We start from the raw sequence: 24,082 nt of genomic DNA, 5'->3' as shown, positions 1-24,082 counted from the left end.
GTTTTTCAGATCTCGTCAGAATACCCTGGCTACGTTGGTCCAAATGCAAAAACGTAGAGGGGTTACAATATTAGCCCTTGAAATGTATAACTGTTACATTTTTCTAGCCCTTGAAATGTATAACTGTTACATTTAAGGAAAAATAAAATTGCTGCCATTTCTTTGATTCTCGGTCTAAATTGCAATATTTTAAGATAGTTTCGCCATGAAAAGCAGATTTTATCATATTCATAGCAAGAAATATATTTTGGTTATTTTACCCTCATTTAATGGATCTTATTGACGGAAATGTATGAACCATGTGCTTGTTTTACTTCCTTTGAGTAATAAAACCACCAATTCTCTTGCATGGCCCCGTTATTAAAATATATGCCAGGCCCAGTGCTTAATTTCTAAAGTGGGAGGTCCCGGAGCGCAGACGATGAGTGGCTCCGGTGCGAGAGAAAAAAAAAACACACACACACACACACACACACACACTGTTGAACTGTCCGTTTTGACGTTAACGGCGATTTTCACAATGATATCTGCAACATTTCTTAAGGCAGAAACACCACTGTATCATTGTTAATTACACAACATTAGTGGGTTAATTTCCTGCAAACCAATTTTCATGTTTTTCCCTTCGATTGTGAGAAAAAAAAGAGTTGTTTCACGTTGAGAGCATCATGCCAGCCAATCAGAATCCTGGAAAAAACATCAACAAATGACACGTGTAACTTCCAGGCTGATTTATGGTTCCGCGTTACACCAACGCAGAGCCTACGGCGGAAGTGATACTAGTAGCTGATTGGCCGATATGTGATCATCATCATCATCATCATCATCATCATCATCATCATCATCATCATCATCATCATCATCACCACCATCATCACCACCATCATCATCATCATCATCATCATCCTCATCATCATCATTGCTACCACCATCATCATCATCACCATCACCATCATCATCATCATCATCAGTCAAGTCAAATTGCACGTGCGAGGTCCCGTTCATCGCTGCTTGCAGCTTTAATTTATATATAACTATTTTAACATTTCTAAACACAAAAACACGAAAGGAAAAGGAAAAGGTGACGTTTCAAAGCCCCGCCCATCGAAAAATACAGGTCTGATCTGCACCAAACTAACGTCTGTCTGGTCAGGGGATGCCCCCGAACAACATATAAAAAATTCAGACTCCTAGCTAAAGGCGTTAGTGAACTATGCAAAAAAAGACACAAAATAGGCCCTGTTCCATTAGTCAGGAGGCTCTCAGAGCTAGAGGTTTCTACACCCTCCTAACCAGCCAGAACGTTTTAGAGGAAACACTGTTGCAGAAGTCATAGAAATCTGATTTTTTTATATGTTGTTCGGGGGCATCCCCTGATCAGACAGACGTTAGTTTGGTGCAGATCAGACCTGTACTTTTCGATGGGCGGGGCTTTGAAACGTCACCTTTTCCAACATTCGAACGGACACCGTTGCCACAATATTTGACCAAACCAAGTAAAACTTGACCTGTGGCCTCCATATGGGGCTTAAATTGGGCTTACCAAGTCTCAACTCTGTAAACCCTCTGCAATGCCAACTAGCTCTGTGGAAGTCGTACAGCCACAAGACCAAAAGATCCTAGCAAAGGGCCTTCTGCATTGCAACATAGTCAAAAATCAGCCTCCCAGCTCAAAGCGTTAGTGAATTATTCAAAAAACACACAAAAAAGGCACGAAAAAGGCACCACACACGGTGACCTTTGGCACTTCCGAAGGTCGCACGGGTCTGGACCTCGGCACAGTGGATGAGAGTCACCTCCTGATACAGAGTCTAGAATTTCAGCTTCCTAGCTCAAAGCGTTAGTGAACTATGCAAAAAAAGACACAAAATAGTCTTAGCAGGCCGAAAAGCAACAGACGCGGTGACCTTTGACACTTCTAAAGGTCACAGAGATCTGAAAATCCGCACAGTGGATGAAAGTCACCTCCTGATACAGAGTCTAGAATTTCAGCTTCCTAGCTCAAAGCGTTAGTGAACTATGCAAAAAAAGACACGAAATAGTCTTAGCAGGCCGAAAAGCAACAGACGGGGTGACCTTTGACACTTCCGAAGGTCACACAGATCTGAAAATCCGCACAGTGGATGAAAGTCACCTCTTGATACAGAGTCTAGAATTTCAGCTTCCTAGCTCAAAGCATTAGTGAACTGTTCAAAAATAGACACGAAATAGGCCTCATAACAATACATAACAAACCTTCTGTGTCTACTGAGCATTAATAACATCTCATAATCGAAGGAGAACTAATTAAAACGGATGTCCTTAACATGAACCAATTGTATTATTGAATTATCAAGGACACTTTCGTGTTTTTGTGTTTAGAAATGTTAAAATAGTTATATATAAATTAAAGCTGCAAGCAGCGATGAACGGGACCTCGCACGTGCAATTTGACTTGACTGATGATGATGATGATGATGGTGATGGTGATGATGATGATGGTGGTAGCAATGATGATGAGGATGATGATGATGATGATGATGATGATGATGATGATGATGATGATGATGATGATGATGATGATGATGATGATGATGATGATCACATATCGGCCAATCAGCTACTAGTATCACTTCCGCCGTAGGCTCTGCGTTGGTGTAACGCGGAACCATAAATCAGCCTGGAAGTTACACGTGTCATTTGTTGATGTTTTTTCCAGGATTCTGATTGGCTGGCATGATGCTCTCAACGTGAAACAACTCTTTTTTTTCTCACAATCGAAGGGAAAAACATGAAAATTGGTTTGCAGGAAATTAACCCACTAATGTTGTGTAATTAACAATGATACAGTGGTGTTTCTGCCTTAAGAAATGTTGCAGATATCATTGTGAAAATCGCCGTTAACGTCAAAACGGACAGTTCAACAGTGTGTGTGTGTGTGTGTGTGTGTGTTTTTTTTTTCTCTCGCACCGGAGCCACTCATCGTCTGCGCTCCGGGACCTCCCACTTTAGAAATTAAGCACTGGGCCTGGCATATATTTTAATAACGGGGCCATGCAAGAGAATTGGTGGTTTTATTACTCAAAGGAAGTAAAACAAGCACATGGTTCATACATTTCCGTCAATAAGATCCATTAAATGAGGGTAAAATAACCAAAATATATTTCTTGCTATGAATATGATAAAATCTGCTTTTCATGGCGAAACTATCTTAAAATATTGCAATTTAGACCGAGAATCAAAGAAATGGCAGCAATTTTATTTTTCCTTAAATGTAACAGTTATACATTTCAAGGGCTAGAAAAATGTAACAGTTATACATTTCAAGGGCTAATATTGTAACCCCTCTACGTTTTTGCATTTGGACCAACGTAGCCAGGGTATTCTGACGAGATCTGAAAAACCTTGCAACCAGAGCAAGCAAGAGATTATGTACATTTATTGAGTGAATATTATGAAAGTGAAATATGTATTGCTAGAAATGTAATCAAAACGCATTTCTATGCAGAAACTAACTCAAAATATTGATTTTTTCCACAGCGTGTCCAGCAACCAAAAATGTAACCATTTCACGTTATTAAAACGTTCCAGTTTTACATTATTCTGACGAGATCTGAAAAAACCTTGCAACCACGAGCAAGCAAGAGATTATATACATTTACTGAGTGAATATTATGAAAGTGAAATATGTATTGCTAGAAATGTAATCAAAACGCATTTCTATGCAGAAACTAACTCAAAATATTGATTTTCTTCACAGCGTGTACAGCAACCAAAAATGTAACCATTTCACGTTTTTAAAACGTTCCAGATTTACATTATTCTGACGAGATCTGAAAAAACCTTGCAACCACGAGCAAGCAAGAGATTATATACATTTACTGAGTGAATATTATGAAAGTGAAATATGTATTGCTAGAAATGTAATCAAAACGCATTTCTATGCAGAAACTAACTCAAAATATTGATTTTCTTCACAGCGTGTACAGCAACCAAAAATGTAACCATTTCACGTTTTTAAAACGTTCCAGATTTACATTATTCCGACGAGATCTGAAAAAACCTTGCAACCACGAGCAAGCAAGAGATTATATACATTTACTGAGTGAATATTATGAAAGTGAAATATGTATTGCTAGAAATGTAATCAAAACGCATTTCTATGCAGAAACTAACTCAAAATATTGATTTTCTTCACAGCGTGTACAGCAACCAAAAATGTAACCATTTCACGTTTTTAAAACGTTCCAGATTTACATTATTCTGACGAGATCTGAAAAAACCTTGCAACCACGAGCAAGCAAGAGATTATATACATTTACTGAGTGAATATTATGAAAGTGAAATATGTATTGCTAGAAATGTAATCAAAACGCATTTCTAGGCAGAAACTAACTCAAAATATTGATTTTCTTCACAGCGTGTACAGCAACCAAAAATGTAACCATTTCACGTTTTTAAAACGTTCCAGATTTACATTATTCTGACGAGATCTGAAAAAACCTTGCAACCACGAGCAAGCAAGAGATTATATACATTTACTGAGTGAATATTATGAAAGTGAAATATGTATTGCTAGAAATGTAATCAAAACGCATTTCTATGCAGAAACTAACTCAAAATATTGATTTTCTTCACAGCGTGTACAGCAACCAAAAATGTAATCATTTCACGTTTTTAAAACGTTCCAGATTTACATTATTCCGACGAGATCTGAAAAAACCTTGCAACCACGAGCAAGCAAGAGATTATATACATTTACTGAGTGAATATTATGAAAGTGAAATATGTATTGCTAGAAATGTAATCAAAACGCATTTCTATGCAGAAACTAACTCAAAATATTGATTTTCTTCACTCAAAAATGAAAAATGTCCACCGTGTTTGTTGGTATCACGGCCAGAATCTTAAGTCACGTGACTTGGGCGCAAAACAAATCGGCAGAAAAATGTAACAGTTATACGTTTTAAGGGCTAAAAAAAACGTAACAGTTATACATTTCAAGGGCTAATATTGTAGCCCCTCTACGTTTTTGCACTTTGGACCAACGTAGGCAGGGTACGTTTTTGTGTGAGACTGGGTTGGATACAAACACAACCATGCACCTCAAACTCCCCAGATGTTGGTGCAGCAGAGTGGGAACAAAATATTCAAAATATTCTGCAAAAACTTTCTGATCTGAGGTGTTATTAGAAATTCTGGAGCCAATTTGGTTGTTTTGAATATTGGCTTTGGGAAGCTTCTGTGTGAGTCATCACTTCAACCTCGATTGGGTTGGAATAACATTCTGTACTCAAGAGAACTCGATCCCGTCGTTGTAGAACCGGTCCTTCATACTCACAATCGGCACTTCTGACAGAGAGGAGATAACATCTGGCGCGTGAAATATTTCTGAACATGGGACTCTTCTGTCAAGATGCTTTATCTCAGCTGTCTGAGTCATTGATTCGTCTCCTCTGCTCTTCTGGCACCAATTAAAGGAATAAAGTAAAATGCAGCAACTGAACTTGGAATAGTACAGATTCTCTTAGTTGAAATTAAAACTCATCTCCATTCCTTTGTCAACAGGTCATGTTACAGAATCCAAACTTAATTAAAAAAACAAACTGGGGACTGCCTTGAGCTGAATGATCTGAACAGACGAGCCGTTCACGGCGTCCAAGTCAGATGAAACGAGGTCAGACGCCTGACATTTAATTCAAACCCTGATTGCAGCCCTCTCCCATTTCAGACTGACTGAACGATGTAAGACATTCACAACATTGTTTACGTTAAAGTTCACTTGCTGCACAACAAAGACATGATGGAAGATGGGAGACAGAAGCAGTGAGCACAATTAACCAGAAAACGCTTAACTATGGGTGAATCTAAATTGCAGCAGTAATGACGAGACAGGGTGTTAGTTTGTCTGTTTCCCCAAATTATCTTTGAAATACTGATGGGGAATTTTTTCTTGCCCTCATCAATGACAACAAAAATGAGCAAATAGCCATAAAAGGCAATAATTCCCATTACTCATCCTTGAAATTTCAAACAAACCGTAGCAGATCAGGGTGAAATAAACAGGGATAGGTGGCAGGTAATCGACTAGGGGCATGTGCATGAGAATTTGGGCTTTTGTACAATTTCCCAAAGGATATTATACAGTAGCTTTCACTTTGTTGTGTGGCTTGGGGGGGGAGGGGGGTTTCTGAGCATATAACAGAATGAATGCTTCACAATGAATTTCCACAGACTACTTTTATCCACTATATAATTCTAACTTCTTCCTGAAGGGCAAATATGAATGTTAATAATATGGTAAGAAATCTTGTTCTGCAATTACCACGCAAGGCAAATTACACTTGGTCTGAAAACTCAATCTCACCAAGTGAATTAAGCCAAACATATTTTTTCTTTAGCATTTTTATCTTCATCCAAAAGAGAGATGCAACACACCAACACCACGGGTAAACATCTTTATTGGAATTCATATGAACTTTCACATGTAAGACTTAAATAACTAGCAGTTTTGTACATTACAACATACATAAAGTGCGACGTCAGTCACCACACATCACTGAGCTGAGGGCACAACACAAAGCACTGAATCAGGTAACGTCGAGGGTCATTTGGGGGTCCAGTTGGAAAGGGGGGGGGGGGGGGGGGGGCACAGTTGGATTTTTATTCCAATCATTACACAAAATGAGCGTGTTACAGTACAGCGTTAAAATCATCCACGCAAACACAGGTGCACAGGAGGGGTTCAGCGAGCTGCCACGGCGGGAGCCTGCTGCTGGTCCGAGGACTGGAGCTGCCGTCCCAGGTACTCCCTGTGAGAGAAGAACATGCCATTAGGCTTGACGCGTGCATTACAGTGGAGGAGATCGTGTTATTTGAGGCAACTAATACCCTCTCAAAGCACAACTTAACATTCTGAAAATGTCCGCGTGGGAAGAATAATGTGATCAATAAAGCCTACGTGTTACACATAGACAAACATGAAGCCAACGACGAGTCAGCTTAGCGCTGAGAGGAGATAAACATGCTAAATCTTCCGGGGCGGAAAAATTAAGACAATACAGAAACTGAAGCTCCTCAAGGTTTTAAAATTAAAGTCCACAAACCAGTAGATGATGTCACAGTGGCTGTGGCCATCTTTTAGCTACAGTGCATGTCCTACTTGAATGGTTTTAACCCCAAATCAACATGCCACATTCTTTTGATACAGCAAAAACCACAACCAGACTGACTCGGTCTGGAGGGATTTGTGAAACATTATAGCTGCATGTTTCATCATGGAAGAACCTGACACATTTGGAAAACTTTAAATGGAAAAAAAGAAAACATAACAACATATATTGAAAATACCTGCCATGTTAAAACAGTTACACAAAAACAGCATGCTTTACATAATACATATTTTTCAAAGTAATGTATGGTGTCTGCATATTTAATCCCCCCCGCCACATAACGATTTCTGCAGCATTTGGCAGAATTTGTGCTAAAAAAAAAAAAAAAAAAAAAAGACAGCAATCAGCCGAGAAGACTTGGAAAGCATCTCAATATGGAGTACGGCAAAAAGAGTTCAACGCTGCAAACTCCTACTTCAAATTGCTCACTTTAAGCCGATTGTATTCAGTTTACAAATCTTTAAGGTGTGCTTGGATTTTTTTCCACTTTCAAATCAAATCAAGTGAAATGTTACAACAATAAATAACATTATCCACCAGGTGACCAAACCTCTTTCACAATGGGTCTAAAACCCCACCAACACCCACTGTAACAGCTGCTTTTAATTTGTAAAGGAAAAGAGGACAACTGGCATTATCAAGATTTAATGAACCTGCAGTCCTCGTACAGTAGATGGGTATTGATGGAAGCATGAAACCCCTTTTCAGCTCAATGCTTTCGTGAACAATAGCTATGATTCAGGGGATGAGGGTTTTTATTGCCCTCATAGGCAAATGCTCCGACCCTTTATCACTGCGGACACAAAACTGTCTCCATATATTCAGCACGTGAACGTAATTCAGTCAAGGCTGTTATTGACAATGACCAAAACAAAATAGAAAAAACAAAGCAAACAATACATATTTCGGGGGAAGAAGGAAAAAAAAAAAAGAAGAAGTTTCTTAGGCTCTGCGTCAGACCATTTGATGTCCAATAGCAGAGATTTACAATCAAAAGTTGCCTATTACTAATTTGTATTTTATTAAAAGATAAAAAAAACCTGTGATTAATAAGCTTTATAGCTGCTGAATGGAGCGTGGTAAATTAGTGCGAGAACGTCCGACTGTTCCTTCAACCGGCTGCCGTTCAGCTGAAATCCACTCACTGCCTGGGTGGAATTACAACGCTCATTATCCCCAAATATGAGAGGCGCTTTCAGCGGAGCGTCACAGTACATGATATGAGCTTCTCCCTCTCATCCTGACCCAGCCGCTCTGTAGTGCTAAATGTAATGTCTGGATTTTGAAAGGTCACCGTCTTCCTCCAGGAATCTTCTTAGCAGGAACATTTTCACACCAGAGACCCCCTTATTGAAACCAAAATATCATACATCTCTCAGCCAATACTTTCTCTAGATTACTTCCTCCTTAGACAGATCATTATTCTCCGTATTTTTCTGTGAGGCTTTTAGGATTTAAAAATGCAATAAATTCCTTCCATCTTTAGTGGATGGTATTCTCTGAAAGTTACACTATGAATCACAGTGAGTTAATGTTGTATAATATGCAGCCATCACGAGAAAGGAGATGAACACTTTTTCAGACAGAAGCATAAAGTAAGTTAAAGCATTTTGGTTCATGCCTGCACTTTATCTCCTTGTTAAATACAAACTCCATCTTGATCAACAGAATTAAATGTCCTTACAATGAAACTGTATATGCAGCGGAAATATACATTTACGTTTGTGATTCATCATGAGTTAGATTTATCATACCATTCAGTCTCAAACGATTTAACATTTATGCGACCATCCTGAATTTCCTGCCGGAGCTCAACTGAGGTAGAGCAGTGATTACTGGATCTAGCGGGCAAGTAGCAGTCAAATGTGAAGTTCAAGTACTAACAGTGAGATAATAAGGTAAGAAAAAAAATACTGGGGGCTCGTGAAGCCAGTGTTCTGCAGCCAAGGTCATTTTCTACCACTAGCCCTCCCTCACTATCACTACCCCTAAAAAAGAAGGGACAGATTTTAGGGCACTTGAAATTTTCCCAGGGTCCTGTCCCAATACTCCCACAACTCCTACTTTCAGCAACACCCCTAAAATCAGGAAGCTGAGAGCCAAAAGCCGTTTTAATTTCAGCTGTAGCGCTGTTAATATGCCACTTTATTAAGTTTTAATATTTTTTCAGGCGTAAAAGTAACCGTTAAGATCCCCAACCTGGGCTCAGTTTATCCAAATAACGCCTGTTAAGAAATTTGACCCGATGTTTTCGGAGATGATAAGAGCCGCCGGCTCAGAGCAGCAGCAGCCGGAGTACAGACGTGATCGCCGGGTCAACCTGCGCCGTCGTCCCAGGGGAGAAACCTGCAGCTCTGCTGAGAATTAGCGCTGGCTGAAATAAATCATTTAGGAAAATAAATGTTGGTTTAATAGATGAAATCTAACAGTTGTAGCTACGCCTGTTAAGAAATTTGCTCTGAAAATTTCGAGATTTCTGCCTGCCGGCTCCAGAGCTGATTTATGGTTCCGCGTTACACCAACGCAGAGCTTACGGCGTAACCCACGGCGTAGGCTCTGCGTTGGTGTAACGCGGAACCATAAATCAGCCTTTATTCTGGTGTGATCTTCGGCAAACGGGCAAACGAGTGATTATGTACATTCACTGAGTGAATATTATGAAAGTAAAATATATATTTCTCGCTAGAAATGTAATCAAAACGCATTTTCATGCAGAAACGAACTCAAAAGATTGATTTTATTCACTAAAAAATAAGAAATGTCCGCCATGTTTTTTTTTTGATTCAGTCTGCAAATGACGACGAAAAGCATTCTGGGAAATTTTTCTGTCCCTAGATCAGCTAGTGAGGATCGGAAAACACTTGATCCGTAGGGACAGATTCATAGCCACTACACTAGTTTTATTCACTGCCACTAGGTGGAAAGAGGAATTGGGACACCACTACCCTCACGGGAACACGCAGAATTTAGGGGTAGGAATGAAAACTAGGGGTAGGGGGAGTATTGGGACAGGGCCTTTTGTCCTTCTGAATCTGCATGAAAAAGTCACCAATACAAACTAGATCATATTTGTGTTCAGCACAAAAAGTTTTAGTTTTTTGTTAAACTTTTAGGTTGTTTGAGGACAGATAGCTGAATGTAATAAAACATTCAGTGTGTTCACCTTCTGCAGTTATATAGGAAACACAGTTGGGAGACTATTTTCTTCTACATGTAGTATCGAAAGCATTGAAATGCAATGCCGGCCATCGCCTCACCTCTGTAACATCACTGATGTATCATTCATAGCCCACACATCTCAGGCCAGTTACACAGATGTATATTCACAACACTTGTTTCTCAGCAACTGAACTGTCCCTTTAGGGGTGATGGGAAACAGGAAGGCCCTGGTTCCAGTGAAGCAGGTCAGAACAGCTCCAGTGGTCTCGCCCACAATCCCAGGTTATGCCCCTTTCCTCTCCTTGCCCTCTGGGGTCTAAAGAAGAGATGTAGCTACACAGGCTATTCTGTGTGCAACGTCATGGTTCGCATGCCAATGTCATTATTCAGTAAAGATATTGTATTTATTTCTCATAATGCTGGTCCATTTGCAGCAGGGTACTCAATCCCTCATGGTGCCACTGCAGAACAATAAACCTCATACAATCATGGGTGGGTGAGCCCCCTCACTGGGCTGGGGCAGGTCTCTAAACTTATTTCCTAAAGCGAGGGGTTTGAATAATAAAATAAAACATACTGTATATACAAATATTTAGTGTGCTTGTCTGCTTGAAGTTGTTTTTGCATCTTTTGGTTGATGTAAATTGGAACAATCACTTTCGAAATGTTTCTTATTTAGAGGGGCAACTGATGAGACAAACAACCAAGCATGTTCCCAATCATTCCTTCAACCATTTTAGAATCTCCAATCCACTCACTTGTCAAAAACATAACATGCAAACCGGACACAACGGAGCTCAACAGAGCCTTCTATGACGCATCAACTGCACAGAGGCAGACCGGAAAGCTCTCCCAAGTGTCATAAACACTTCTTGAGGATGACTCGGCTCACAGTCTGGATGACATTGTCAGGACATGCGGCCTGTGCAGAACCATCAGGGTCCTAGAGGACTTCTCTCACCTCCGTCACCACCTCCTCACCCTGCTGCCATCTGGAAGGCACTACAGAGCATTAAAAGCAAGTACAACCAGAAACGGTTATCTCTCCCCCCCCCCCCCAAAAAAAAAAAAACATCTCTGCATAGTTATCTGATCTTAAAGCCACTCTATGAAGTTAAATCCCTTTTTGGCCACATGGAGGCATATAGATCCGCTGTGTCGACAAAAGCCACCGACACCGAGTGATGAATGAGTCTGGACTGTCCGGCATATCTTGTAACGGCGTGTAACCCCACTAGCTTTGCTTCAAATATATGAACTTTTGTGCTGCCACCATGTGGTCAGAAGTGGTATTGCTACAAAGGAGATTGGTGCAAACTTTTTAAAGCTGTTTTAACTTTCATTATGAAAGATTAATGTGTTTCTCAGTATTTATTGACTCTTTTTACATTTCAGGCATGAACAGCAAATTCAAGTGAACGTATACGTTTATCGACAAAGACTGAATTGAATTTAAAACCACACTACACTGTGGAGTATGCGTATGCGCACGCACCCACACACGCACATTGCAATCATTTATTTGTAAATTTGATGGTGTATTTGTATGTATTTAGCTATTTATTTACATTTCTTTTTTTTCTCTCTTCATGTGCTGCTTTTGTAAAGTTTGATTACCTTGTTTACTTATTATTTGTATTTATCTCTGGTGAGAATCCTTCATAAGCCCACCTTGGGTTTCTTTTTTCTCACCTGCACTGCACTAATTATTGTATTGTCACTATTTTTTTTATGTATTCTTTTTAATATGTGCGAATAAATAAACTACAACTACTAACTAACTAACTAACTAACTAAATAACTGTTTTTGTAATAAGTTCTAAAGTGACACAAATATTACAAGAGTGATCTTATTCCAGTTTTCAGATAATAAACTAAGTCGGTACTCATTAGCTTGATGAAAGAATCAGAATCTATCCAATTAAAATTAATTTCTCTCAACCTTTCTGTAATTTTCTCTTATTTATAGCAAATGTCAGACAAGCTCGCTTTTATGTTTTCTTCCTTCGAATACTGTCTCTGGTAAAGACCACAACATAATAATTACAGTCAGATAACAGACTATACTGGCTGGCACACTCTAAACAAATATGCAGACTAGTTTATTTTCTTTCTACCATGTAATGGGAAGATTCTTAATTAACGTTTTATTTTCAGCGCTATTTTAAAACTTGCTTGACAGTTGGATAGAAAAACAGTTCATATACTGTGCATTACTGAAACAGCTGTTGCATGCCTAATCAAGTGAATATTCACTCGTCCTCTATTATTCTGTCTCCATGTACAATGGACTGACAGGTGTATTCAAAAATACTTACAGCTCAAGTTTTACCAGGAAATGTTTTTATTTCCTGCAGTATGACCTAATCAAAGATGCCTTAAGAAAACGTCTAATTTAAGGGATGAAAAAAGTAGAAAAACAACAAAAACATGTTGTGCATAATACGCCATCGCTGATAAGTCAAAAGAAGGAATCTTGTCTGAGAAATAAACAGCGTTTGTTCAATGGAAGTAATTAATAACTTCTAGCCTGGATTGAAAAGGAGAATAACAATTGAAGTGCATGTGAATGTCGCTCCCTGAATCTCAAGCCAAGGTCTACCTATAGTTCCAACAGTTCTTTCACTTTCTACCTTTTGAAATAAAGGAGCCTTGTGTGAGCTTGATAATAGATTTAGGTATTTCGATGGCCAAAAAAGCAAGGCTACTTTATGAATCATAAATCACATTAAGGTCTACCATCGGCTTCTCAAACGAGGGAATTACTTAAGTCTAATTACAAAGACAAATGCAGCACAAGGACAGACATGCTGTCAATAGGAGATGGGCTTCATTCAGCAGAAAACCTTCAACACAGAGCTGATAGGCTAAAACGACATTCTTTCAAGCATGGGACACACATAAAAGAAAACAACTTTTCAAAGCAGTCTAAAGGGCAAAGAGATAGATAACAGAGCACATAATCATCTACGCCGTTGTCATGACAGCAGGGTCTGTAGATAAGTAAGGACGAGAAGAAGTTCTCAAGGAAACAACAAGGCAGCCCACTCAAGGTGACAGTGGCTGAAGTGATGTCTTTGCTGTGTGGGGGAATTAAACCTCACCAGCTAAAGAAACCTCAGAAATGTCCTCCCTTTGAAGAGCATTCACACATTTCACTTTTCATGGAGGCAAATGAGTGTAGGCAGCAGATAATTTGATGTGACAACACAACCTTGAGACATCAGGCCACCCCCCTTCCTCAACTTACAGGTTTTTACAGGAAAACAAAACAAAGCTAACAACTGGAAAAGCAGCAAGAACGAGAGAAAAAATTAACATGAACAACAATGCTTTGTTGTCGCCTTTAAACTCAATTACAAGAATAAAACAATCATTATGTCACCGTGTCAGAACAGAATGCCATCGTGCAAATTACAATAGACAGTCATGGAGAGTAAGATCTTAAAAAGAAGTAGATGTAACAGAAAATATAACAATATATTAAAGTCTTGAAGGGTGATTTGTGTGCAAGGCTTTAAATGACCACAATTGATTTAATGAAGCAGGGGAAACAGTCGGGCATGATAAATTGTAAATTATCATGTCAAATGTTAATAACTTTGGCACAAAGAAATGTGCTAAATTTTACATCGGTTTTCAAACCAGACCTCATATTCAGGTTTAATCACCGTAGTTCATTCTTCTCCATTCTGACTTGTTCTCAAATTAAATTATCCTTTTTAAACGTCACTGCTGTGCTGGTATAAAGTGTGGTTTACATACAGGCCACAATTGATAATAACATTGATAATAACCGTAACATTTGTTTCTTGATGTTTTTACATTTCTATATAGTCCAGTCCAGAGCGAGTCAGTTTTGGGAATAAGAAAATATAAAAAGAGAGGTGACTTGAAATACAAGTGAAATAAAGCATGTTCACTCGGAGCTGAACATCTGATCCACAACTGAGATTTTTGCAGCAAGGAGGTGTGACAAAGATACGCAGCTTCACTTGTCTTCAAAAATAAACGTGTTAAGAATCCCCAGTGATCACATATACTGTATACATCAACCAACATAGCATGAAATTACCAACATAGCATGAAATTAAGATTCAAATGTTACTTGATGCTCATTGTCATTATTAGTTAAATCGGAAAATGGCACAATGTTACATTTTGAATTTATATTTAAAACAAAGAAAAGAAAAACAGAAACTGATTCGTATTATTTTGAATCTCTTACTTAAAGCGACACTACGTAACTTTTCCACCTTAATATCATATTTCCAGAGTTATTGTGATGGTACATCAACTTCCAACAGGTTTAATGAACCTCTGTCATGGTCTGAGGGGTCTGTATCACCTTCACTGGCACTATGTAACTTTGAGGAGCATGGTAGGAACCCTGCCACACTAAAAAACTACAAATCGTTACGACTTTGACTGCTTTACGGCATACGTCACTTCCCCCTCCTTCCCGATTCGCAGTCGAGATGAAAATGGGCGGGGCGTGGAGTGCAGCTCCGCAGAAGCTGTTGCTGCAGCAGCTCCACACAACAGACGTGGGGAAAAGATCCTATGGTTTAACTTTTCAACGGTTTCCTGCTCGGAGGCAGAACCACGCAGGCCAAGTATCTGATATAACAAAGTAAAAGAGTGAAAAAGTCGTCGGCTCGCTTTGGATCGCGGCTGTAACGACCAAACACCGGCTTCCACACAGTAAAGCCTAAATTATGGTTCTGCGTTAAATCGACGCAGACCTACGGCGTAGGGTACGTGGCGACGCGCAACGTACGGTGCGTGTCGCCGCGTATCCTACACCGTAGGCTCTGCGTCGATTTAACGCAGAACCATAAACAGCCTTAAACCACAAACACTCACACAGACCGGGTCGGATCAAAACACGGGTTTTATTCCCCACTTCGCCAGCTAAACGCAGTTGCTGGCCAGCTCTCTGCGGTGCAATTAACCCCAATCTTCAGATAAAACTAGTTTGTTGAGGAAAAAATATTAACTCTTATTTGTAGCTGCAGAGGAAAAAAATAATCTCACGAGGAAAACAAAAATAATCACGCCTCGGAGCCTCTTCAGCATAATATAGCGGTCAAAAAAAAGAAAAGAGAAATAAGAGGGATACAAAACATGTACTGTATGTTGTATTATTATACAAATTTATTGAAACACATGGGTCTTAGGGATTTCATATGGATCCAGACCGTTAATAATCATTATTTTCTCCATATACACCGCTCCCTGGCTTCCTTGTTTAAGGTATCCCGGTAAATTCCAGTTCCTTTCCAGCAGTTTAACATCTTTTTTTTTTGCTTTTGTTGGGCCGCACCCAGTGATCATCTGGACTTATAAATGTATGAATATTTTGTGATTATGAGGACCTGTAAAACCAGACTTTGCCCCTTCTTCCTGAAGTCCTGCGACCCCCTGCTGCTAACTCCTGGTTATCTCGGCCTGGGTCGAGATAGTCCGTTTACGACCCCCACTGCATGGCCGGAGATCAAAACAAGGACCCAGCAGGGTTTCTGCCAGGGAAAACAGACTTCCTTGGGGTTTTATGACACCTAAGCAGGGGTCGGGACGCAGCGGAGCCCTAAAACCAGGCCTCTTTGGACAGACACAAAACCTCCCAGCATGCCTTGCGGGATGGGGCGGTGCCCACAAGCGGCGCGCATCCAATCACAAACGAGGCACTGATGACGTCACCGCAGCGCGCGTAGGATCAAAACCCCTGCCGCTGCTCCTTTTCACTCTCTTCTCAACTACATCTCGTCCTGGAACAGCTGGATCTTCTTGGCTCTGGGCCAAAGATCCCACCTCTCTCTCCCCCCGGGCTGGGGGGAGGCAGGAGGCCCGCACCGGACCGGGCCCTGCGGGGTCCGGCCGTTGAAGCCGCGGTCCCCCGGGAGGCTCCGATTTCTCACTAAACTCTATTCCTCTTTAAGTTCACAGATCCAAGCTTCCGACGCCCACGCGCTCCCGGCAACCAGATCGGGACACAGCTGCGATTGAGTGCTCAGACTGAACCCCGCCTCCCCGCTCCGAGCCCCTGTCTGCCAACCGGCGCAGGGATCGGGGACGGACGGCCGGCGTCTCGCCCGGCGTGAGCTCTCCCGGGGCCCGGACGGCCGCGCGTCGGCGACCGGCGCAGAGAGGGAAGCACGGCGGAGAGACCGGTCCCCCCGCCGCGCCTAGGAATGCGTGTGAGCCTCCGTTTTGGTCCGGAACCACGGCCCGGCACGAGGCGGCCCCGCCGCTGTCTAATCCGTTTCAGGGGAAGGGACGGGACGCGATAGCCTGACTGCGAAACCCCAGCAGGACCGCGAACCCAGTCGACAAACCCGCAGGCACCCGATTCCGGATCCCAGAGGAGACGTGAGCCCGCGTAGCAGTGATCAGTAGGATTTAAGAGTGTTCAGAACTGTGTGTGAGATTGTGAGACCTGGGTTATCAGTAACTTAAGAGTGTTACAGAGCTAAATCTGTGTTCAGAGCTGAGATTACATCATCATTGTTATCATTATCATGTTTGATTATTTGGTAGTCGTTGTTTTCTGCCGTAGGCACGTTTTAAATGCTGCGTTCGCCATCCGGTCCGATTGCACGTGGCCCAGAGGGCGCGTCCATCTTTAAAAGACCACAGGAGCCCCGTTTGAACTGTAGATGTTCTGTATCTTCGTTATTATTGCTTGATTTCTTTTTTTTTATTCCATGCATTTAACGTTTATGTTTCATTTTATTGATTGTTGTTTTTCTTGTTAGTTAATGGTTTTATAATAATGTCGTGTGCCATCAGATTTATTCGGGTAGTTATTTACATCCCTTTTGATACCCGTATGTAAATAAATTCTGATTGATTTCTTTATGAGTGGTTGTTATTTCATGCAAGATTTGGTCACAAATTGATTTGTTTAAGCAGAGCCTAGTGTTCGGACATCACGCCTTCACTGTTATTCTGTAAGATTTGCTGTTATGCAGGATAAACCATAATCATATGAGACTGATTTTCTGCTGTTTTAGTTATCGAATCCCACCGGAAGTAAGGCCCGGCGGTGGTGCCCCGAGAATTATCATTTTGATAATATGATTTGATAAATAGTCCACTTTATTAATTATTAATAATTCTTTAATAGAATTATCATTAGCCTTGATAACTGGACAGCCAAGCTACCCGAGACGCACAACACTTTCCTACTGTTCACTTGGTGAAACAGAAAAGCGTCCCGTCTTCTATCAAAACAAATGCAGCGACGGGACAGGAGTTTTCCGGCAGTACGCGCTGGTGCTCATGGGAAACGTAGTGTTCTTTCTGGTAAAGCAATACCGCTTTTGTCCAAAAGATGCCGCCAAACTCAGAAAAGCTGAAAGTTACGTTGTGCTGCTTTAACTTCACTGAAGCTTTTTTTTTTTTTTTCATTCAAGATGTCTAATCATTTCCAATACATCTCTTAAAATCCTGCAACATAAGCTAACATCTCGTCAGCCAAAACAAATAACATTTGCATGGAGGTGAGCCGGTGTTTCAGTCACTCGTACATCGATATACAACATTTTCACTTTCAAAAGAAAGCCTGATTCAGATAACAAGTTCAGGGTCCAGTCATGTAAGTGGTTCACATCAAACAAAAAAACATTAGCACATCAATGGATCTAAGAATGTATTCATACCAGTTATGGACCATCAGCTTCTGCACAGCCAACAGGGCGTTGTAACGGACTAGCTGGTCCTCGTGGTGCATATGATTCATCACCAGCTGTTTTCCACCCAGTTGCTCAATCACCCTGAGATGGAAGATAATGGAGAGAGGGCCTTTATACTTCGAACCACATGCTATTTTCAGGTTTTTGGCCGTTCACCGATCCATCATGTCATCTAGTCCAGGCTGAAATTTTCTGTACATCTGGACTTGTGAGGGACATAATGGTTTGGAAAGGAAATCAGAGCTGAATAGTGCTCGAGCCAATAAAGCAAATGGTCTGACCTGGAAAAAGTGCATCGGCATACAAGAACTTTCATTCATACTATGACGTAATCTATCGCAAACACAAATATTTCAGTTATTGTCATTTTATAAATGCATAAATATCTGAGTAGCTGAGCCAAGGTTAATGAACAGCTTAAGGCTTTAAGACTGGTGTGTTTTAGACTGCTATAGATCACATGATGAAATCATTTAAAATCTTTAGAAAATTAAATAGTGAGAGAAATGCAAGGGAAATGTTTGTAGTGAAATCAACACCGCATGTCTTTCAACACAGCAACAACATCAACTTGTAAGTGGAAAGCAACAGACAGAAAAAAGGAGCAATTCCTTTGAACCAGCATGAATATTCGTCCATCACTATAAAAGCTTTTAACATCCTTCTGTATTCACATATGGTCGCGCCTGCTGATCTGCCAGACATTTTACTGCGAGGTTGGATAGAAAATCATTGGATGAATGTGAGATTTGTGCTTTTATACACTGCTGCAGCACAAAAAATGCTTTACTTGTTGCAGTAATTTCTGCCAAAAGTTCTTGCCTAAAGTTTTATATTAACCATCGTTTATGAACAAAACTGACATGAAAGGAGGCAATGATTTTCATAAAAAGTTTTAAATTTTCCTGTCTTTGACGATGACCCTGATATATTTACAAATTCAAGTAGGAGTAAAAGTATGTATGTTTATTTCCTGGCCTCATGTATCCCAAGTCTGTTATAGATGGTTGGGTGCAGTTTCCCAGCATGCTCCAGCCAGTGTGTTGCTTAACATGAATTTAAGATAACAATTTCTAATGTATAATCTGATTTTGATGATATTACTTACACAAGTTTCACTTCTTTTCTATTCCTAACAGTTTTGGTGTATGTAGATATTGTACTGCATCCTGCATAAGAATGCATGGACAGTTGTGTCCATGCATTCTAGTGAGATCTCTTGGAGCCATACCATTATATTGGCCTAAAAGTAGATTCAACGTCTTTGTAGCTGGTGCCTTCTTACACTGGCATCAAGGATTACAAGTAAACCAAAGACTGTTTCTCTCCCCGTATAGCCATTAAAGGGAATGCTTCTGAGATAGTGGAATAAATATCTGCAAAGCAAAGCCCTGCAGAAGTGGAAATAAGTCCAACCCGCAGTCCACTCCACTGACTCACATTAAGCAACTGTAATGCAAAATTAAAACACAGACTCGGACAATTGGGAGGTAACAGAACGACTCGGAAGCAGAAAATACAGAAAATATATATTTTTTTATATATAAAAAAAAATAATAATAATAAAAAAAAAATACAGAAAATATTGTGTTTGAGAAGCCAAAACACAAGCAGGTGTGTTTCCCTGTTGAAAGTGCTTCTGTGAGTGGTTTTGAAAGTGGCTTATGATAGACAGTTGCTCTTTCATCTAACTGGAGCTATACTGTGACAAACAACCTGCTACGGGATTGTTGTTTCAGGTCGTTCGGCCTTTTTCACCCTGAGTACCGGCAGTATTTTTCATTAGTGTTGCCATGCTTTTTTCAGTTAAATTGAATGCAAACCAAAAAAGGATGTATTTGGACATTAACAATTTCAAGAACAGTCTCAGAAGAAAAATGTTCCATAAGTCAAGGCAAGTTTATCTACCGGTATATGGCCCATTTCAGCAACAAGGCAGTTCAAGGTGCTTTACATAATAAAAACATGAAAAGTAAAGAAAAGAAAAAAACGATCGAGTGACAGTGCAAAGAGATGATAAAGAAAAGTTAGACTTAAACTAGAGTTACAGTGAAGTACTAAAATTAACATTGTTTGAAGTTAAATTCAGAATAGTTTAAATACTTCAGTTAAAGGCAGCCCTGAACAAATGAGTTTTTAATCTTGATTTAAAGGAACTGAGGGTTTTCTGGAAGTTTGTTCCAAATTTGAGGGGCTGAATAACAGCTGAATGCTGCTTCTCCATGTTTGGTTCTCATTCTGGAGACACAGAACAGACCTGAACCAGAAGACCTGAGAGGTCTGAATGGTTGATATGGCAACAAGAAGTCTTTGATGTATTTTAGTCCTAAACCATTCAGTGATTTATAAACTAACGGCAGTATTTTCAAGTGTATTCTCTGAGAAACATGGAGCCAGTGGAGCTGGAGCGATGTGGTCCACATTATCAGTTCTAGTGTGAACAATAATAAATGCAAAAGGTCCCGATATGGAGCATGATGACTTCCAAAGTTTAACTTAACTTTGTTGGTATTCAGAGCATTATCGGGATACTACGAGGTCAATTTCATATAAAAGTAACTACAAGCTGAACTTTAATACAATTTAATGTCATCTTTTACATTTTTCTTATTAGCACAGGAACCTTTGTTGCTTTCCAGGCCTTTGTTGAAAGCACACCACATCTTCCAATATCTGTCCTGTAACTGTGAAACAGAGCAAACGCTCAATCAATGCTATCAATCCATACATTTGTTCACGTGTCGTGTGTTACCATGGGAACGTCTGTGTTATTTTAGGTGTGTAAGTCTATTTTCTTCCTGTGTCCGTCGTGCTTTTGTCAAGCTTAAATGACAACCTGGGGAGCAGGGCTTTCAGCCGCTCTGCTCCCCGGCTCTGGAATGCCTCTCCACCTGAAATTCAGAGCCTGGAGTCTCTTTCACAATTAAAAACAAAACAAAAACCCACCTCTTCCAGATTGCTCACCACTGACTCTGCTCTTTTACGTGTTTTTTAAATATAATTTTAAATAATATTTCTTTTTTGTATTTTAATGATAATCTGTTCATGTTGTACCGTGACCTTGAGTTTTTTGAAAGGCGCCTAATAAATAAAATGTGTTGTTATTGTTATTATTATCATCATCATCATCATCATCATCTTTTTATTCACTCAAATATACATCTATTAATATGGAGTAAACGTATTAACTATATTTTTGATGTTTTTGTTCTTTTGATGACTAATCACGGCCTCCATTGCACGAACAAAATAACTGACCATGGGTTAACAAACACAGGTTAACATCATATTTCTGAGCAACATTTGCACAAAACCCTCCCACGGATACAGTTTGTGTTAACTTTAGGGATTCCTGTGTATTGCACTTGCATCTTAGATGAAGACCATAAAGGCTACAAAAGTCAAATTCTGCAAAATGGCTTTAATGCATGGAGGAAAATTCCTTACCGTTTACCACGTGGATAATGTCGCACATATTCTCCAACGTCATGAGCTGCCACCGCTATAACCTGCGGATCATCTGAAACCTCCAGCAGCCTTGTCAAGATCCTATTAAATAAAAAGGGACACATGAATTTGTCTTCAAATCGAGAAATCTGTCTGCATCATAAAATCCCATCAAACTTTATCACTTCTGAAACGAATCACATTTTTCCCTTGCTTCTTTTTGAGGAAGCTTTGGGGAAAAGAAATTATCATATAAGATCTGATTTTTTTTAACTTGAAGCAGTTTTAGAAAATCTATTTAGTCCAAAGTTGCTGATACCTTCAAACGTTAGTTATTGCAAAGTCTAAAATCTTAAAAATTAAATAGAGGATGAGAATGAGAGGATGTGACGGAAAGTGAAATCTTATTCTTCAAACTGAGGCAAACTATGGGTGAAATTCGGGAAATAAAATTAATCAAAAAGGAGAGTACGGTAATTTAATCCAAGATGATGACTGAGCTGATTACAGACAGGAAAATGATGAGACAGAGATGGGCAGATTGGGATTTTACTGAATGTCAACAAGCACATCAGTGTGTGACTGGAATAACAAAGAACATCGACATAAATGGACGTTTTATCTCTTCCTCCCCGAGTCATTAGATGGGAAACACACACACAACACAACAGCATGATGTGGGTGAGTGTTTTTGGAACTACAACCCATGAAAGGGAATAAAAGAATGTGTCTACAGTAAAAAGTCTCGAATTCTTGAACAAAGTATAAAAGAAAGTGCAACGCAGCTTTGACATGAAAAACATCCAGTTTGTCATTTCAAGGTACGTATTACTTAAGAAGCATCCCAGTGCATAGTTAGATTTACATGTAATTTTTATTATACTTTTCTCTAGACTTTACAACCCCCAACAAAATACTCTTTTTTTTTCCTCCACTCCTCCTCCATCAGGTATAAATACTTACGACTAAACGCCTTATTTTGAACATTTTCTTTATGGCAAAAAAAGAAGAAAAAAAAGGATTAAATGAAGAACAAGCTACTAATGCCAGCTGTTTCTATTTCAGCACCAAGTGGTTTGAGGGGAAAAAAACAACATTTATGGCCATTTGAGTTACAAATTTCTGTGCTTCCAGCATCTTCCTGACTGCACCCTGCAGTCTTTAATTAGCTTCTGTGTCGACAGGAGGGGATCAAAAACAACTGGCTGCGGTTATTTTTAATGTAGCATAATCTTCTTGATATCTCTAGTTGAGTATTTTATTGTCTTGAAGTAAAAAAATACTGTTTGCGTACTAAAAGAGGTAGTTTATTTTCTAATTAATTAATTTCTTCAGAATATCAAATAAATTTAACCATAATCTCCAGAAAATTGAATTTGCTATCTTGAAATCATTAGGATATTTATAAAGGAAATGATATGACAATGGTTTGTTTGATCACACCTGATTTCAGCTATGAATGTCTCGGAGGAACTGAATAGCTACTTGACATTCAGGTTTGTTTGAAGCACAGAAACCGGCTTTCAAGCTGGTCCAGAAGATGTCAAATGTCATGGTAATTCGTGTAATAGTACATGAGATAGACCAGACAGAGATGGTCTCAATTTTGAAGTTTTCAAACGTAATAAGCAAAGAAATGTGGGGGGCGCGAGGGAAAAAACACTGAAATTAGCTACTGCACAAGATAACATTTGAAACACTGAAGCATAGAGCTGGAGTTGTCATGGAGACTGATTAAAAGGCTTATTCATAGAATAAAGCTGGTAGTATTAAAACTCAAATGCAGCAGAAAGAAAGTGTTAGAAAATGTAGAACCATCCATGCCTTTGAAATGTGGTATCCTCTTCCGGAAAACAAAAAATACAATTTAAAATGTTCGGAAGTAATTTCTTCTATTTGCAAGATCCCCGTATGGAGTAAAAAAAAATGTTTTGTCCTTCAGTGTTTTTAGAAGGATTGCTTCTAAATCACAAAGTACAATGTATCAACTTTTCTTCCTGAGGAAAAGCATTCGTCTTACTTGAGGAGCTCATAGTTCTTCTCATTCAGGCGGACAGCGTTTTCACGCCAGAACTTCTCCGACTTGTGCACAGGACTCCATTCCAGACGGCCGGACTTGAGCTCAGAGCTGTACTCATCAAAGGAGCTGTTGTGAAAATGCAGACAGAAAGAAAATGTTATTTACAAAAAATAAAAAAATAAAACAGCAGCAAAAATCCAAACTATTTGCACTCTTTGCTGCATCAGCTGATAAGATAGAAAAAAAAAGAAATTATTTGAGAAGAGCACTGAAGAACACTGAAGGTAGAGTCATATGGAAAATAAAATAACCATGTTTCAATTCTAAAATCTTTAGCAGGTCCTTCAACTAGGTAAATACAACCTTGGATGAACAACAAAATAAAAAAATACACGTGATTTGTTTAGCAAAAAAATATACTAAAATGCAAAAGCCATGTGTGGAAAAATTAAGTATACCTTACACAGCAATTAAGAGTCAAGTCTAGCTATTCAAATATACACCATCCATAAAGCACAATTCCATTCCCTCAACATTTTAGTCTACAGTTAGACAGAGCAAGTGCACAAAACACTGGGAAATACTGAAAACCCAAGAGCGACAGCTCA

The 24,082-nt window shown here is 39.6% G+C and overlaps 1 protein-coding gene across 2 annotated transcripts in view; it reads right to left on the bottom strand.

Annotated features, from left to right (window-relative positions):
- Positions 1 to 6,423: 6,423 nt before the first annotated feature.
- Positions 6,424 to 24,082, bottom strand: part of atp6v1h (ATPase H+ transporting V1 subunit H) — a 34,011-nt gene continuing 16,352 nt past the window's right edge. For both annotated transcript variants that reach the window (XM_061731176.1, XM_061731177.1), the window contains 4 exons: positions 23,475 to 23,600; positions 21,455 to 21,556; positions 17,975 to 18,088; positions 6,424 to 6,791 (listed from right to left, as the gene is read on the bottom strand). In XM_061731176.1, the coding sequence (XP_061587160.1) occupies positions 6,725 to 6,791; positions 17,975 to 18,088; positions 21,455 to 21,556; positions 23,475 to 23,600 (409 nt within the window). In that variant the 3' untranslated portion in view covers positions 6,424 to 6,724. The remainder of the gene's footprint in view (positions 6,792 to 17,974; positions 18,089 to 21,454; positions 21,557 to 23,474; positions 23,601 to 24,082) is intronic.

Source organism: Cololabis saira, chromosome 10 (genome assembly GCF_033807715.1).
Source record: "Cololabis saira isolate AMF1-May2022 chromosome 10, fColSai1.1, whole genome shotgun sequence".
NCBI lineage: Eukaryota > Metazoa > Chordata > Actinopteri > Beloniformes > Belonidae > Cololabis > Cololabis saira.
This window is presented reverse-complemented; position numbering and strand designations above follow the sequence as displayed.